The sequence below is a fragment of the Punctularia strigosozonata genome (genome assembly GCF_000264995.1).
Source record: "Punctularia strigosozonata HHB-11173 SS5 unplaced genomic scaffold PUNSTscaffold_6, whole genome shotgun sequence".
Taxonomy (NCBI): Eukaryota; Fungi; Basidiomycota; class Agaricomycetes; order Corticiales; family Punctulariaceae; genus Punctularia; species Punctularia strigosozonata.
In genome coordinates this window covers 832,758-847,670 of record NW_006767438.1, presented here as the reverse complement: position 1 = coordinate 847,670, position 14,913 = coordinate 832,758, and the positions used below count along the sequence as shown (strand labels likewise).

At 55.3% G+C, this 14,913-nt stretch overlaps 6 protein-coding genes across 6 annotated transcripts in view; 3 read left to right on the top strand and 3 right to left on the bottom strand.

Moving 5' to 3' along the window:
- Positions 1–272: 272 nt before the first annotated feature.
- PUNSTDRAFT_134160 (uncharacterized protein) lies at positions 273–1,049 on the bottom strand (the record flags this gene model as incomplete). Its single annotated transcript, XM_007383621.1, has 3 exons — positions 273–447; positions 503–909; positions 966–1,049. 3 exons carry the CDS (start codon positions 1,047–1,049, stop codon positions 273–275), a joined length of 666 nt encoding a protein of 221 aa, XP_007383683.1.
- Positions 1,050–6,569: 5,520 nt separating this feature from the next.
- Positions 6,570–7,724, top strand: PUNSTDRAFT_68235 (DNA breaking-rejoining enzyme; the record flags this gene model as incomplete). The annotated part of the gene is made up of 1 exon (XM_007383620.1): positions 6,570–7,724. The coding sequence occupies one exon, from the start codon at positions 6,570–6,572 to the stop codon at positions 7,722–7,724; it is 1,155 nt and encodes a 384-aa protein (XP_007383682.1).
- Positions 7,725–8,538: 814 nt separating this feature from the next.
- Positions 8,539–9,161, top strand: PUNSTDRAFT_134157 (uncharacterized protein; the record flags this gene model as incomplete). The annotated part of the gene is made up of 2 exons (XM_007383619.1): positions 8,539–8,937; positions 9,003–9,161. The coding sequence occupies 2 exons, from the start codon at positions 8,539–8,541 to the stop codon at positions 9,159–9,161; spliced, it is 558 nt and encodes a 185-aa protein (XP_007383681.1).
- Positions 9,162–10,447: 1,286 nt separating this feature from the next.
- Positions 10,448–11,961, bottom strand: PUNSTDRAFT_44468 (uncharacterized protein; the record flags this gene model as incomplete). Its single annotated transcript, XM_007383618.1, has 4 exons — positions 10,448–10,822; positions 10,874–10,986; positions 11,122–11,839; positions 11,899–11,961. The coding sequence occupies 4 exons, from the start codon at positions 11,959–11,961 to the stop codon at positions 10,448–10,450; spliced, it is 1,269 nt and encodes a 422-aa protein (XP_007383680.1).
- A 644-nt stretch (positions 11,962–12,605) lies between these two features.
- PUNSTDRAFT_134155 (uncharacterized protein) lies at positions 12,606–13,319 on the top strand (the record flags this gene model as incomplete). The annotated part of the gene is made up of 3 exons (XM_007383617.1): positions 12,606–12,641; positions 12,701–13,150; positions 13,212–13,319. The coding sequence occupies 3 exons, from the start codon at positions 12,606–12,608 to the stop codon at positions 13,317–13,319; spliced, it is 594 nt and encodes a 197-aa protein (XP_007383679.1).
- A 426-nt stretch (positions 13,320–13,745) lies between these two features.
- PUNSTDRAFT_44467 (uncharacterized protein) overlaps positions 13,746–14,913 on the bottom strand; it is a gene marked incomplete at both ends in the record, with an annotated part of 2,713 nt that continues 1,545 nt past the window's right edge. The window contains 5 exons of the mRNA XM_007383616.1: positions 13,746–13,790; positions 13,831–13,890; positions 14,041–14,046; positions 14,355–14,394; positions 14,462–14,554. Coding sequence (XP_007383678.1) covers positions 13,746–13,790; positions 13,831–13,890; positions 14,041–14,046; positions 14,355–14,394; positions 14,462–14,554 — 244 coding nt within the window. The remainder of the gene's footprint in view (positions 13,791–13,830; positions 13,891–14,040; positions 14,047–14,354; positions 14,395–14,461; positions 14,555–14,913) is intronic.

The window sequence follows — 14,913 nt, the reverse complement described above, 5'->3', positions numbered from 1 at the left end:
GGGACTTATCTTTTTTTCGTTTCGGTTCCAGGCGCGCGGCTACCCAGCCCGCAATGAGAATGGAGATCTGCATAAAGCTGTAGGAATGTCAGCAGCATCAGCGAGTAAACAGGGTAGCCACGACGACAATCCACTACAACTACCCCAAGCCGCTATCTAATGTTTTTGTGAACTGTTAATATCTCGATTTTTTGTGGGATTTTATGTTTTATACCGAAACCCGAGAAGGGAGAGGAGGGGGAACAGGAGCCGCAATCGAGAGCCGAGAGACATCAAAACTTGGTTCTGTCAGAGCGGGCGAAGTAGACGGATCGGTAGAAGATCAGAGAGTCCGGGCGGGGCTTCTGGCAACGCTTCGTCACGTCGAGCTGAGGGGACGTGGTCTTGATCGAAGCGGCGTCGGGGAAGGCGCTCGAGGAGCCTTCACGGCTACGAGCAGAGCTCGGCCTGTGGATGCAATGTGAGCGAAGGAATCGGAGTGCGGAGGACGAGAAAGGCGTACCGGAGTGGGCTTCGAGCGAACTGGACCTTCCCTTTCGCAGCAGTGGCACCCACGCCCATCTTCTCGACCTCCATCTTCTCCTTGACTACGACGGAACGCTCTCTTGGTTCCTCGAAAGCGTTCCGCCTCCGCGGCAACGGCCTTGCGTCCGCCTTGTGACGACGCGCAGAGACCGTCCCCTTGGATCCGTCCACCTCCTTGTCCTCGAAGACGCCCGCGCGAGGAAACCACTCCTCGACCATTGATGCAGGCGCCTTGAGAGAACCGGAGGACATCGCACCGTCGGAGAAACCGAACTCCTCCTGTGGGATACGCGGCGCCGGCGGGGGCACACGCATATCCTCACCGGCATCGTTGGCCTCGTAGGTAGCGCTGACCTCCAGGAGGGCCTCGACCTCAAGTTCGTCCTGATGAATCGTCAGCTTGGGCCATTACTACAGGTCAAGTGGAGGGGCGGGCATACCATCATCTCGAGCTTCTCCACCACGGCAACCTGTTGGAAGTGGGAGGGAAAGGGGAGGAAGGAGGCGGTAAGGTAGAAGTTCATGGTAGGAGGTAGGAGATAGAGGTAAGGAGGTAGGTAGTAAGGTATGCAAGGTAGGTAAAGAAGGATGATGACGGAAAGAACTCAAGAGCAGAATCCAAGAGTTAGAGAACGTGGTCAGAGAACGTTGGGCTTTTATACGCGGTGGAGACTTCGGGGCGGATATTCCAGCATCCACGATCACCCCGCTGGCGGACCGATGCGGATGTGTCGACCATTCTGAACGCGTCTCCTCGTAGCGCTTCTCGATGGCATGATACCATCTAGTAGACGGGTATGGCGAGCTCAACTCTGGTGCAGACAAATTTTCAGGCCGTGATTCTCGTATGGATAGTAGCAGGGTAGTCGTTACTGTCGCCATTTCGTCGCCATCCATGCCATATTATATCTTTTTCCTCGAATGTGGCGATATGTTGAGTTCATTGAGGGCCGCGTATACCATCTCCCCGGGTTTCACGATCACTGGAGCGGACGCGACGCGCACAGCTTCGGAGCCAGCGACCGTCGTACCCCATGTACCCTCGCCACACACTGAAAGCCTACGATTGCATATCAGCGTGAACCACCACGAGATGGCCGCCGGCGATGCTGAACGGGCATTCAAGGTTGTGATGATTTTACACTTCCTGCAGACAAAGGCATTCCTCCGATTCGCGGTAGAACATCAAACCGCGTTGACGCGCATTCCTCCTTGGATGTGCGATGAGATGCTTCGCGAGGGTGACTGCCCACGACTTCAGTACGGATTGGGTGTTCCCTTCGAACGGTTCCGCGCATACAGCATCCAACATGGGCTGCTCCCGCACGAGGCGGCAGAGGACGACTTATCGGTCGTTCTCTGCGTTGGGAAGATAGCCAATGATATCTCGAAGCGCTGCAAATTCAGGTTGTCACGAGATGATTGCGCATGATCGCTACACCGGTATGGTCGCCCTCTACTCGAACTTCAACAAGCATCTGCGCCATCGTTCGGAGCAGCAGGACGAGGAGGTCTTCAGATCCATCAAGACCGAGCTTGGACTTTCACCCGACTCGGAGGCACGTTCGATGATTGCAAGTGGGGCAGACAATAATCCATAGGAAATGTCTTGCCTGCCTACAGCTATTTTACGACAACAGTCGTGATAATTCTCATGTTTTCGGAGAGAAAGGTACTTGGAGCTCAAGCGAGCACCGAGCGAAGCTCGGTGCGCCGTCTTGGGCTCGAGGGAGACAATTGAAACTCCGACTCGTGACACGCTCCTCATCCCTCCGGACTCCCTCGTCAGTAGAGGCGCACCGCTAGCTGCATCAGTATATTAAGCACTTGCAAGTGAAAGCATGCCGCCTTGGGCTCTGCGCGACAACTCTTTCGACAAACCGCACTACCGGCTCAATCGAGCAGCCCTAGTAGAGCTCGCAGAGGCATTGGGCGTCGAGCCCGGAGGGAACGTACACGAACTCAAGGCACGGACAAAGCAGGCCCTGGTAGAGCGAAAGGACGAGCTCATCGACCACCCGTCCTACTCCGCCCTCTACACGGAGAAGGAGAAGAACGAATATCAACAGGGTCGTGCCCAGGGAACCGGAGACGAAGGCTCAGACTGGCAAGGCATAGTGGGCGATCAAGAACCCCGCCTCCCATCCGCCTCGGCGCGCTCGCAATCTCGTACGACCAGCCAGCGCACGACTCTCCGGGGGCGTAGGACACGCTCGGACGGTCGCGAAAGGGAGACGCATCACTCGGCACGGGCCAGAGCGGAATTACGACCGCTCCCGCCTCCAGCATCGTCAGGTGAGCGACGAGCCTTACTGAGTCCCATACCACCAGTATTCTCCTTTGCTTGCCTGGCCTTCTTGCCAGATGGATGATGCTTGCTTGCTTTCTCGCCGTCACCGGCTTTCACTATGGCTAAAAGCCAGTGCTATCGCCTTGCTTTCCTTCTTCCTTGCCCACACCGTGCTTGCTGTCGAAACGGGACTCACAAACAGTTCCAGGGCGTCAGAGCCACGACCAGGCACTCTCATCGTCGGAGTACGCCAGCCCCCCACCGGACGAGCCGGACGACCAGCCAAGCTCATCCCCTCCGGCCTCGCAGCGCCCACATCAATCCTTCGCGACCCCCCAGGCGTGGCCCTCTCGACAATCACAACGCATTGACGAAGCTGTCCCGTCCCATGCTCCCCTTACTCCTGTAACATCGCGGGGCCGACCGGCGCGTATCGCCGGAGTCCTCGCAGACGTGAATTATTATGTGCTTCCGCAACAAATTGTTGACATCTTCGAAAGAGGACATAAGAAACACGTACCGCTCCATCATCTCACAGACGCGGCGTGCATGGCTCAAGGTATCGACACGACAGCGAACCTGAACAACTTATGGCAGATCGAATCCGGGGGTCTAGTCCCGGTTCAGCAGCCGCTCTCGCCGGAAGGGGAGATGCAGCTCTCGTTCGCGGAGTGGTTGCAGGCCTGGCAACGATATCTCCAGCTGTTCGAAGAGTACCTTCCGCAGGAGTACCAAGATTGGTTTATCCACCACGAGAACATCCGCCTGCGCCGAGGAGTCAGCAGCGATAACATATGGCCGGTGTGGCTCGCCTACGACATCGAGATTCGCAGGCGCAGGCTCAACACTCCTATCGACCCGCGCGAGTACCACCGCGCTATATGGGACGACCTCTATATTGCTCATCTGGGGAGGAGGATACTCCAACCGCAGCCGCAACAGGCTCAGCTCGCATTGGCGAATCGCAGACGGGAATCCGGCGGGGGGACAACGACCGGGCGCGGGCCCCGAAGCTCCCTCCCGACGAAAGGCCGGGCCTCTGACCAGACCGGTAGTTCCTTTCGAAGCTGCTTCCTGTGCGGGCGTTACTCCCACCGGACGAAGGAGTGCTTCGCCAAGACGCTCGCGAACGGGAATCCGATTTTCATCGCGAGAACTCAAGACGGGGGCTACGCGGACAAAACGGGGAAGCGCTACTGCTTCCACTTCAACATGCAAAGGGGATGCTCCGCCTCGGGCACATGCGCACATGGGGAGCACCGCTGCACGCTTTGCGGAGACTCCCATTCCGCCAGCCTCTGCGTCATCGCTAGCGCTGGCCGTGACGACCCGGCCGTTCAAAGCAGATGAATGGGAATCGCGCTTGTCTTCAACAGGCCTGTTAGATATCTTCTTGGACGTGCCGCGAGGCATGAGACTCGGGTTCGATATGGGTGTCCCCACCCTCGTACAAACCACTTACATTCCACCTAATCACAAGTCAGCATTGTCAAATACGGACGCCATAGACCTATACATCCAAAAAGAACGCGCAGCCCGTCGGTATACCGGGCCCTTTGATCGCGCGAGGCTGGAGAACCTCATCGGCCCGTTCAGGACCTCACCGCTGGGCGCGGTACCGAAGGCCGGGACCTCGGAGTTGCGGATGATTCAAGATTTCTCCTTCCCGCGCAGCAACCCGGCCATCGCTTCCGTAAACTCGGCCATCGATTCGGACGCCTTCCCGTGCGAGTGGGGCACGTTTTCGGAAATGGTGGTGCTCGTCATGGACGCCCCTCCGCTCACGCAAGTGGCCACGCTTGACGTCGATTCGGCCTTTCGCTGCATCCCAATACGGCCCGACCAACAACCGCACTTCGTAGTCCAATGGAAGGGGCAATTCTGGATTGATTCCTGTGCACCTTTCGGACCAGCGAGTTCGCCGGGCGTGTGGGGCAGGGTGGCGGACTGTATGGCAGCGCTATACCTGAAATCCGGAGTAGATGCGCTCAAGAAGTGGGTGGACGATTTCGCCTTCGTCCGCTACCCCACCCGCGAGAGCACGCACGGATCGCCCAGGTACGCATACGGCCTGGACGAGATCTACCGGCTAGCCGAGCAGCTGGGCTGGCCGTGGAAACCGTCGAAGACCAAGGACTTCGCGTCGATATTCCGTTACCTCGGTTTCCTGTGGGATCTCGAACGCAAATGGGTCTCGATCCCGGACGACAAGAGGGCCCGCTACCTGACCAAACTCGAGCCGTGGACCGCGGGCAGCACTTTCATGCGGCGCGAAGCAGAACAGATCACCGGGACCCTCGTACACTGCAGTCTGGCAATCCCGGAAGGACGCTCGAGACTCGTCGCCATATCAAGGTTCGCGTCGTCATTCCCACCGGCTGCTTCGGTGTTCGCCCGGCGGACCCCGGGCAGTCAAGTTCTCACCGACATCTCCTTTTGGAGAACCGCGCTATCGACGGGCCCATGTGGAAGCTCTCTGCAGCGCCCGCCCGAGATTACAGAGAGCGAGTTCTGGGTGGACGCCTCTACCTCGTGGGGTATAGGCGTCGTATTGAACGGCGAATGGGACGCCTGGAAACTCGCGCCGGGCTGGAGGTCGGAGGCGCGGAAAATCGGCTGGGCCGAGATGGTCGCAATCGAGTTCGGCCTCCGCCTCGCCCTGCAGCGAGGCCTGAACGGCCTCCATCTAATCATCCGGTCGGATAACCAGAGCGTCATAGGCGCGCTAGAGGCCGGGAAATCCCGCAACCTGGAGCACAACCGTGTTTTGCAGCGGATTGTGACCTTAATGCGGGCACATTCCATATGGATTACCCCCCGATACGTCCCGTCGGCGGAGAACAAGGCAGATCCCCCTTCGCGGGGCATTCCTCTCACAGATATGCCGCGCTCATCGATCACCTTCAAAATTCCTTACTGTATTTCCTCGTTAATAGTTAGACCAGAGTTAATATAACTGTTTCGGCCTTGATTTAAGGGGCCAGCACAGAATAGAAGGCGCGAGGCGGGACCTCCCTCTTCCTCCAGACAGACGGAATTCTCCCCCCCTCTTCTCTCATTACGTTACAATTTTACGCAATAATGCGCAGCACCGCTAGACGTCGGCTAGCAACAGCTCAAGGAAAACACAACGGCGACCTGCGCCTCCTCCTTCTCCTCACCGCCCACTGCCATGTATCGCACAAGTGCGTTGTCATCTTCTCTAAGGCGTTTCACCCTCACATGCGATTGCTAATTTTCCCCCTCTCGTCACAGGCCATCGGGTTGTCGAGGAGATGTGCTCACTCAGGAGGTCCCAAGAACGGGAAATGATTGTAAAAATCGAATTTGAGCGCTCGATTGCTTATGAAGATGGGTCGGAAGCGGCTCAGTACAGAGGTACCTCACTCCTTAGCCATACAGATGAGGACTCACAACGTTTAGCGTACACATCCTCACAGAGGTTCCAGACATTGGTGGAAGGATATACCAGAGGTCGAGGCACCTGCGCCCACTGGTTTGGGGGTGAGGGCCCCGGGGTGGTGGCAGGCAACTGCGTGTGCGGTCGCTTCATCCAAGATATTAAAGCTCCTCCCCCCAACCCTGGACCCAAAAAGTCCATATGGCTCTGTGTGAAGGCAGTTTGCAACTCCGTTTACTTGTATCTCAAGAAGGCATAGAGTACCTTAGTCTCGAGGCAGATATGGTCACACCGTTCTCAGGCACAGCCTCACCCGGGCTGACCAGGGGGCACCCGCACCCTTCTGCCCCCAGCATGTCGCACACGAGAGCGAGTAGAGCACCGCGCAACTACACTCAGAACACGCCACCGTCAGCGCACATCTCTGGGCCCCCAAAGACCCCCACCCGCAGACACGCCTTAGCTCACTTCCGCCCGGGGGCGGGCCTGGCTACCACAACGCTCTATCATAACCCTCGCCAGATCACCTTGTCGAAACCAACTCGGGTCCAACTCGAGAAGACTATTAAGGCGGGCTGGGCATCGAGCACCTTGAGGGGCTACAGCGCAGTAGTAGAGAGGTATATCAGGTTCTGCATCGCAGAGCGCATTCCAGAGGTCGACCAATTCCCGGCGCAGGAAATAGCGCTATGCGCATTTGTCGCCAAAGGCGCCGGCCAACTCGCAGGGGGCACCGCTCGGAACTGGATAGCGGCGCTGAAAGCCTGGCATACCGCCCAGAACGCACCTTGGCTCGGCGGGACACGACTCCAATACACGGTCAAGGGCGTGGAGAACCTCCGACCTAAGGGTTCCCGGAAACCGGCGCGTGTACCAGTAACCCGCGATATGCTGCGCTGTCTGCACAAATCACTGAACTTCGACTCTCCATTTGATTCAGCAGTGTATGCGGCCGCCTGCGTTCTGTTCTGGGGTCAGCTCCGAGCAGGCGAAGTGCTCCCGTCGTCGCAGAACACGGGTCTCATCCGGACCCCAGAACGCTCCGCATTCCACAAACCTTCCACCCATTCGAAGTCTTACGCGTTAACTCTACCATCGACCAAGACGCAGTACAACCGGGGAGAAGTCGTCTACCTTCAGCACCAACGCGGCTCCACGGACCCGATATACGCCCTGCGGTTCCACCTCCAGAGGAGCCGCCTCCCAGTCGAAGCCCCGCTCTTCGCGTACACACATCCGAAAGGCCCAAGGGCACTCACGAAGACGGCGTTCATGGCGCGCTGCAACGCAATCTGGTCAAGAAACCGGTACCCTCGTATAACGGGGCACTGCTTCCGGATAGGCGGGACGACGGAGCTCCTGCTAGCGGGTGTTCCACCGCATGTCGTCAAGACGGCAGGGAGGTGGTCATCGGACGCATTTCTGCGGTATTGGAGGTCGATCGAGGATATTCTCCCCCAGCACATGCGACGCGTCCGGCCGTTCAGGCGCCCTCAAACACAACCATAACCTTCTCGCCGGGGTGGGCTCATCCTCGGTCTTCCCCCTTCGGCTGGTGCGGCGGTTTGGGTGAGCCTCCGGGCTCTCCCTCGGATCGCGCCCAAGGACGGTCGGCCCCTGGGGGCCACCTGTCTTTCACCCAAACCTACGGGAGATGCGTGTGTAGGTGCTCCTATCATACAACCTTTGTATCGTACGACGAACCAAGAAGCGAGCACCGAGCGAAGCTCGGTGCGCCGTCTTGGGCTCGAGGGAGACAATTGAAACTCCGACTCGTGACACGCTCCTCATCCCTCCGGACTCCCTCGTCAGTAGAGGCGCACCGCTAGCTGCATCAGCACCCGCCCACCCGCGTCCTGTAGGCATCTGCCAAGCTCACTAACATCATCGCATCCCCTATCAGCGAGCCGCGGGTGAGCCTCCGGGCTCTCCCTCGGATCGCGCCCAAGGACGGTCGGCCCCTGGGGGCCACCTGTCTTTCACCCAAACCTACGGGAGATGCGTGTGTAGGTGCTCCTATCATACAACCTTTGTATCGTACGACGAACCAAGAACACCAACCACTAATCACGTGCACGTGAGTCGCGACGTCTTCCTTCCGTATCTTTCGTTCCTTCAGCCCTGCGACATATAGCCCCGCGTTTCGATTTGAGACACGATGACGACAGGGTCCGATTCACAACAACTCTCCGATGCTGAACGTGTTTGCAAGGTACCGTCCTTTCCAGCACGTTCGGCGCATGTTTGACGAGGCGCATCCCAGAAATCATTCCTCGCATTCGCAGTGGAACATCGGAGAGCAGTTAAGCGTCTCCCACCATGGATGTACGACGAGTACCTCCGCAGGGAAGACTGTCCACTGTTTCATTACGGACTAGGTGTATCCCTCGACAGGTTTCGCGCTTATGGAATCAAGCACAAGCTGTTCAACTCCAAGGATGCACAAGACGACGTGCGTGTCGTATGCCATGTGCGACGGATGGTCGACCTTATTGCCAAACGTGGCAATGCCAAGCCGCTACGATATACTATCATCCATCATTATCATTTCACCCGCATGATCGCCTTCTACACGAATTTCAACAAGTACGAGTCGCCTTTGACACCGGACGAGGTGGCAAGAATTGTGGCGTTCATCAAGGCTGAGCTCGATCTGCCATCGGACTCAGAGGCCCTCTGGTACTGGGATTGCGAGAATCCCTCTACCGCGACGTCTGACACTGTAAGCCCCGGCCTTCACAAGGCGAACCGATCGTAATTTTCTGACCTCAAACATGTATAAAACAGCTGACGAACCCTAAAATTCCTAAGGCCGTTAAACTACATATGCAAGTGACACAGACTGAGAACGAAGATCAACAACCTGTATTCGAGGACGTGGACCTGGAGATACGGGCAAGGTACGTGTCCTACGCCACCAAGCGCAAAGGCGCGCGGCGAGTCTAGCTTCTCCAGCTCCTTTCGTCTATGTTTTAGTCGCGTACCCATTGTTCACTGTCGTCGCCGTCCTGTCATGCTGCCAGATTATAATCCAAACTGTTCGGCGCATATGCAAATATGCGATACCATTTCAGCCATTACATCGTTGACGTGCGAAGGCTAGTTACGGCTATGGCCCCTCTCAGGATCAGATGGGGTCCTATTGTACTCGTTCTTACACGCCTTTACTCGACTTCCTACATATCGTCAACGTCGGGAGTCATCTCAATGCGCCCCGTTCGGTGGTCTTCCGTCTGAATGATGATCTTACACGACACACGTCCTCCGAAGCACCACCGGTACGGCTTCTTTCTTCGTCGCATTCTGTTTGAGTGCACCTACTGCTACGTTTCTACCTCCCGAGCATGACTCATGAGCCGAAGTTCATAATCAGAGTATCCTACCACGCACTCGTATATCGTCGGAGGGTTCTCCTTTCCACCTGCGTGTCGTCCTTCAACGAACAGAATGTTCCGGAGAACTCTGAATGGAACGGCTCAGTGGCAACCACCCAGTGTAAGGCGCCCAGAAAGGGAGCCGTGAGACAAAGATTAGGCTGGTCGATGTTGCTGAAGATGGCTGTAGAAAATAGATGGGATCGCATGCAATACGGGTCGCCCTTTCTCAATGGAACTCTGACCAGTGACCAACGGGGATGGAGTGATCTTGAATCATCGGTTCTAATCAAGGTTCCTGAAAGAGGGCCGTGGTCAGCGTTTGACTGTACCGATCACTGCAAGAGGTCGTGGTTGAAGTTCAATGCTCAACGGGAGCACGGCTACTTCGCCACCGTCGCCACCTCGGCCGACAGGAAGCGGTCCACGGACGACCCTATCGACCAGTCCACAGGAGAAGACGAAGAGATGGCCGACGTCGATAACCGTGTAACATATGGAGGTCCGCCTTCCTCAACAGAGCAGAGAAGGAGAGCGAATTTCTCTTCCACAAACTGTCGCGCTTGTTTGGCGGCGAGTTCCCTTGTTCGTCGCACGCCTACATCTCGGAGGCCTGACTGGAGAGCCACGTCTTCCACATTCCGAACCATCCTTCGACCAAGGTAGCGCGGCCTGGGTTATATGCTTAGCTCGGACTGTCGTTCGCAATTATATCCGCTCTGTTGCATCTATGTTATCTCTTTTGTTCTCAAGTAATGGCGTACGCAAGAAAGTCATCGCGTACATACAATCTTTGGCATGGTATTATCACTTTACGAAGCCGAAATCATTCTCAGTATCTGTCCCTCCGTCACCTCCCTAATCCTCCTCATCGCCATCCTGCTCCTTGCCACTATCATCCTCCTCATTGCTTTCATCCTCCTCATCGCTTTCATCCTCCTCATCGCTATCAGAACCATCCTCGTCCGAATCGCTATCATCACCATTCTCGCTGCCTTCCCAGGTGCCGATGACACCGTTATGCTGCTGCCCTCCATTGTCAAGCCTGCGTTTCCTTCCGCGTGTCTCATGAATACGCGGCGGGATCTGCGAATCTTCGTCGGTGGATGCCTCGTAGTCAGGATCCCCCCGGTCCGAGCGACTCAATGAGCGGTGATTGATAGCAGCGATCAACTCGTCTACGGCGGTTTGCAGCTCCTCTAGCTCTTCGGTCAGAATTTCTTGGGCGAGTTTCTGAGTGAAAAACAATGAGCACGAGCTTATTGACTTATGATCCTCTCATACCTGAATATCAGGCGACGGATCACCCTCGGCTTTCTTGTCATCCGGCAGCTTGAAGAACGAGTTCGAGAACTCGAGGTGCAAGGATGGATCAGAACTTGCCCGATGCAATGCAGCTAGGAAAGGATAACTGAATTGGAGAGACAAAGGCGAATCCGGGTTTCCGAAGATTGTCTGAAGAAAGTAGAGAGGTTCGCATCGAAGACGCTTCGCTAGAGCTAGATCTTGAACAATATCTCGATGAGACGTACGCCTGATACGTTTTGCAGGCGCAGACGCGACCCGCATGAAGTTGAGCAAGCTGAAGTGCAGCCCCGAACGCAGAAAGATGTAGCAGCTGTCGATTTCGTAGATCCTCATGACCATGTCAGCCTGCTCCCTGAGCTGTGGCATCAGGCCTTGTATCACCAAGCCGGCGGATCCGCGCGCCTGTGGATCCGACCAGTTGTGCCGAGTGGACGTCGCCTTGCATTCCCAGAGGAACACAGGCGCCTTGGTGGAAGTCTCAGCATCAGGCGAGTCTCGAGACAAGACAAAGGCTGCAAAGTCCGGGATACACACCCGCGGAGGTGAGCGCCGCGATACATTGCCCTTCTTCATCCTCTTCTTCTTCCCCTTCCTTTTCTTCGTCTTCTTTGCCTCCGGGCTTTCCTGCCTCCCATTTGATCCCCCGTCATGCGTAGTCCCCTCCTTCTTCGCCGTCTCCTTGTCCGCAACTCCCTCGCCCGTCGCCCCCTCCTTTTCCCCCGCCTTTGATGAACCCGCCTCCGCCTCTAGCACGGGTTTGACTTTCGTCCATTTGGGCTCTACCAGTCTATATTGAGGGAAGATTTGCAGGGTTCCCTTGTGCTCGCCAAGGACGCGGCTCGACGAAGCCCAGGTGTAGAGGATACGTCCGACGAAGGCGTAGCCGGCATGCTCGCTCTCTTGCGCACAAATAACGGCTTCAGAAAGCTCCTCCATGTAAGTCTATTGGACGATGATCAGATAAATTATGTTATGATATAAAGACGAATATCAGGACTAACCTTCGACTTGACGGTGATTGATGTGTCCGGCTCAATCCCTTCCGACTTCACGGTAATTGTCATGAGAGCGTATAATAGAGTGGGTGTGATGTGCAATGTCTTGGTGTTGATCTCCTCCTTCTGATGCTAGTGTTTATATACGCAGGCAGTAATCCCCGGCCATGGGGACGCCGCGCAATAGGGCCGTGTAAGGCCACGGACTCATCCTGGGCCAACGCGCTACGTTGGCCGGATATACATCATGAAGCTGTCGCCACATGGCCGGTGGTCTATGAGCGTAAGCTCCACGGCATAGTGGCTTCAATGACGAACTGCTGCCAATCGGGCCTGCATTCCATGGCCAGTTCACCGTGAGCGACAAAATACATGTGTAACAAATCACTGCAATCACTACTGCCGTTTTCTTGAGGCCGCTCTCATGTCCCTGTAAGACGAATGAGGGAAACAATGTGTTGAATAGCTTCAGGTATTACTTGTTGATCCGGAAGTACACCGAAGTCTTCTAGTCCGCGCTGTAGCATATGCGATGTTGCCGATGTAACGGGAGCATAATGAAAGGTGGGTCCGTGGTCGCGGCGGAGGGCCACTACGTTCTGCACGTGATCGCGATGGTTTGTACATATATGGGTCTTGAACGCGTCTTTGTGCAGACTCTAAATTCCTTGCTCCTCCTACCGCACGTCTCTCTCCGCTGAGTCCACTCGAAAATGATGTTTCCCCTTGGAAATACGGAAGAATACGAGGTAAGTCAGTTCTGATTTCACTTCCGCCTGTTCAACGCTGATTCAGTATGGGACGACAGAAAGCATGGTACAAACATGCCCGAAAACACCGCAGGGCTTTGTTGCAGCTCCCTGGATGGATGACGGGCGAACATGTTCATCCTGGTGACTGTCCACTGTTTCACTACGGTGTGGCAGCACCGTTCGAAAGACTTCGGGCCTACGCCGTCCACAAAGGTTTCATGAAAGCAGATGCGGACGACATCGCCCTGTATTCCTGCACCAAACGCATCACCCGCAGTTTGATGATTGCTAGCGACGCGACTCTTCACTTCGCTTGCACAGTGCACCCCGTTCATGACTACGTTATTGCGCTCCACACCAACGTCACCGCGTACCGCGAGAAACTAGTTGATACGGACGAAGAGGAAGTGGTGGAAATCATCAAGCGCGAACTCGGATTAGACCCGAATACAACCGCTCGATGGTACTGGGATCTCGAGACTCCAAAATCGGCCAGAGTTGACGCGGTACGTTTCCATGTACGGTTGCGAACTTCGTTCTCACTTTTTTGTCGTTTGTGTGGCACAGGTCGAAGCGCCGTCCAAAAGGAAAACATCCCATAATACGCCAGCAGCCGAAGGATGCACCGCGCAGCGTATGGCATCGGGAGTCCGATTTGCTATAGCTGCCCATTAGCTGACGTCTTTTCGGGATCTCTCACCTCATGTCACGCACGGGATTTTCACCCATGTTCATAAACTTTTTATTTGTTGTTACCTTGTTGCATGCCTACAATGTATTTCGCAGTCAACGGCTCCTCTTCCGCTATGTCTCGAGTATATCTCGATTCGGTTTGATTCATGATGGCTGCTCCCTTCAAAACGTGAGACACCATACTTAGCTTTGGATTACAAAACAAGATCATCGCAGTCAGAGCATTCTAACATGAACGTTTGAAACGAGCTGTCCAATTTGGAGTCAGGTTTCCCGCGTGGTATATTGTCCGAATACGTGTATACACGAGAACAAAGTATCGGAATTCACATCTGATGTCGTCAAAGGGCGAGGGCCTATGCATCAAGAGTTATATTGAAGCTCGCTGCTGTCTCCTGCAAAATCTCCTCAAACGGCTCGTTGGAGCGTACGACGATTTGTTAAACAGATGCGCTATGGATATATAAATCATCAGCGAGAGTCTGAGACATACCTCCATGTCACACGACGACTCGGCGAGCTCGCGGGTGATGTAGAGCCCGTAAAGGTTCCTCTGGCCCCCTGATGGAATACGGAGAGCCCAACGCGAGCATTCTCCTCGTCAAAGATGAGACGGCGGGCACAACCACGGAGGGAGGAAGTTATAGGTCGACAGATTATTGGTTCGCGTAGGATATAGCGCAACTTGAATCCGGCGACGTACCTCAGTCTACAACATGAAGTCGGCGGACAACAAACACAGCGAGTGCTCGTCTGGCGCCGCAATGGGGTTCGAAGCAACCAGGACTTATCTGTTCTTCGTTGAGGTCTCAAGCATGTGACCACCAAGACGCCATGAAACTCGGAATTGTAGTAAGTAGTGGGAGAGGAGAAGTACATGTCTGTGAAAGGCTTCAGTAAATGTTCGTCCGACCGCGCGATTGGATTCGAAGGAACTGGAACTTATTTTTTTTCCGTTTCGGTGCTAGGCGTGCGGCCACCAAGCCGCAACGAGGATATCTTCTGCCGAAGCTGCACGAGAACTGAGGGGTCGGCGATCGCCTCGGAGAACGAGCACCTGTGGAAGGTTTCAGCACAGGTGATCGACTGACGCCGCGATGAAATATGAAGGAAGTGATACTTACTTTTTTTCGTTTCCGGTCCAAACCGCGAAAAGGATCTCTTCTCCCACATCTGTACGAGAACTGAAATCGGCGATCGCCTTGAAGAAGGAGAACCTGTCGAAGATTTCAGCAAATGCTCATGAGGCGTCGCAATGCAATCGGTTATCCGAGGGAATTGGGACTTATCTTTTTTTCGTTTCGGTTCCAGGCGCGCGGCTACCCAGCCGCAATGAGAATGGAGATCTGCATAAAGCTGTAGGAATGTCAGCAGCATCAGCGAGTAAACAGGGTAGCCACGACGACAATCCACTACAACTACCCCAAGCCGCTATCTAATGTTTTTGTGAACTGTTAATATCTCGATTTTTTGTGGGATTTTATGTTTTATACCGAAACCCGAGAAGGGAGAGGAGGGGGAACAGGAGCCGCAATCGAGAGCCGAGAGACATCAAAACTTGGTCTGTCAGAGCGGG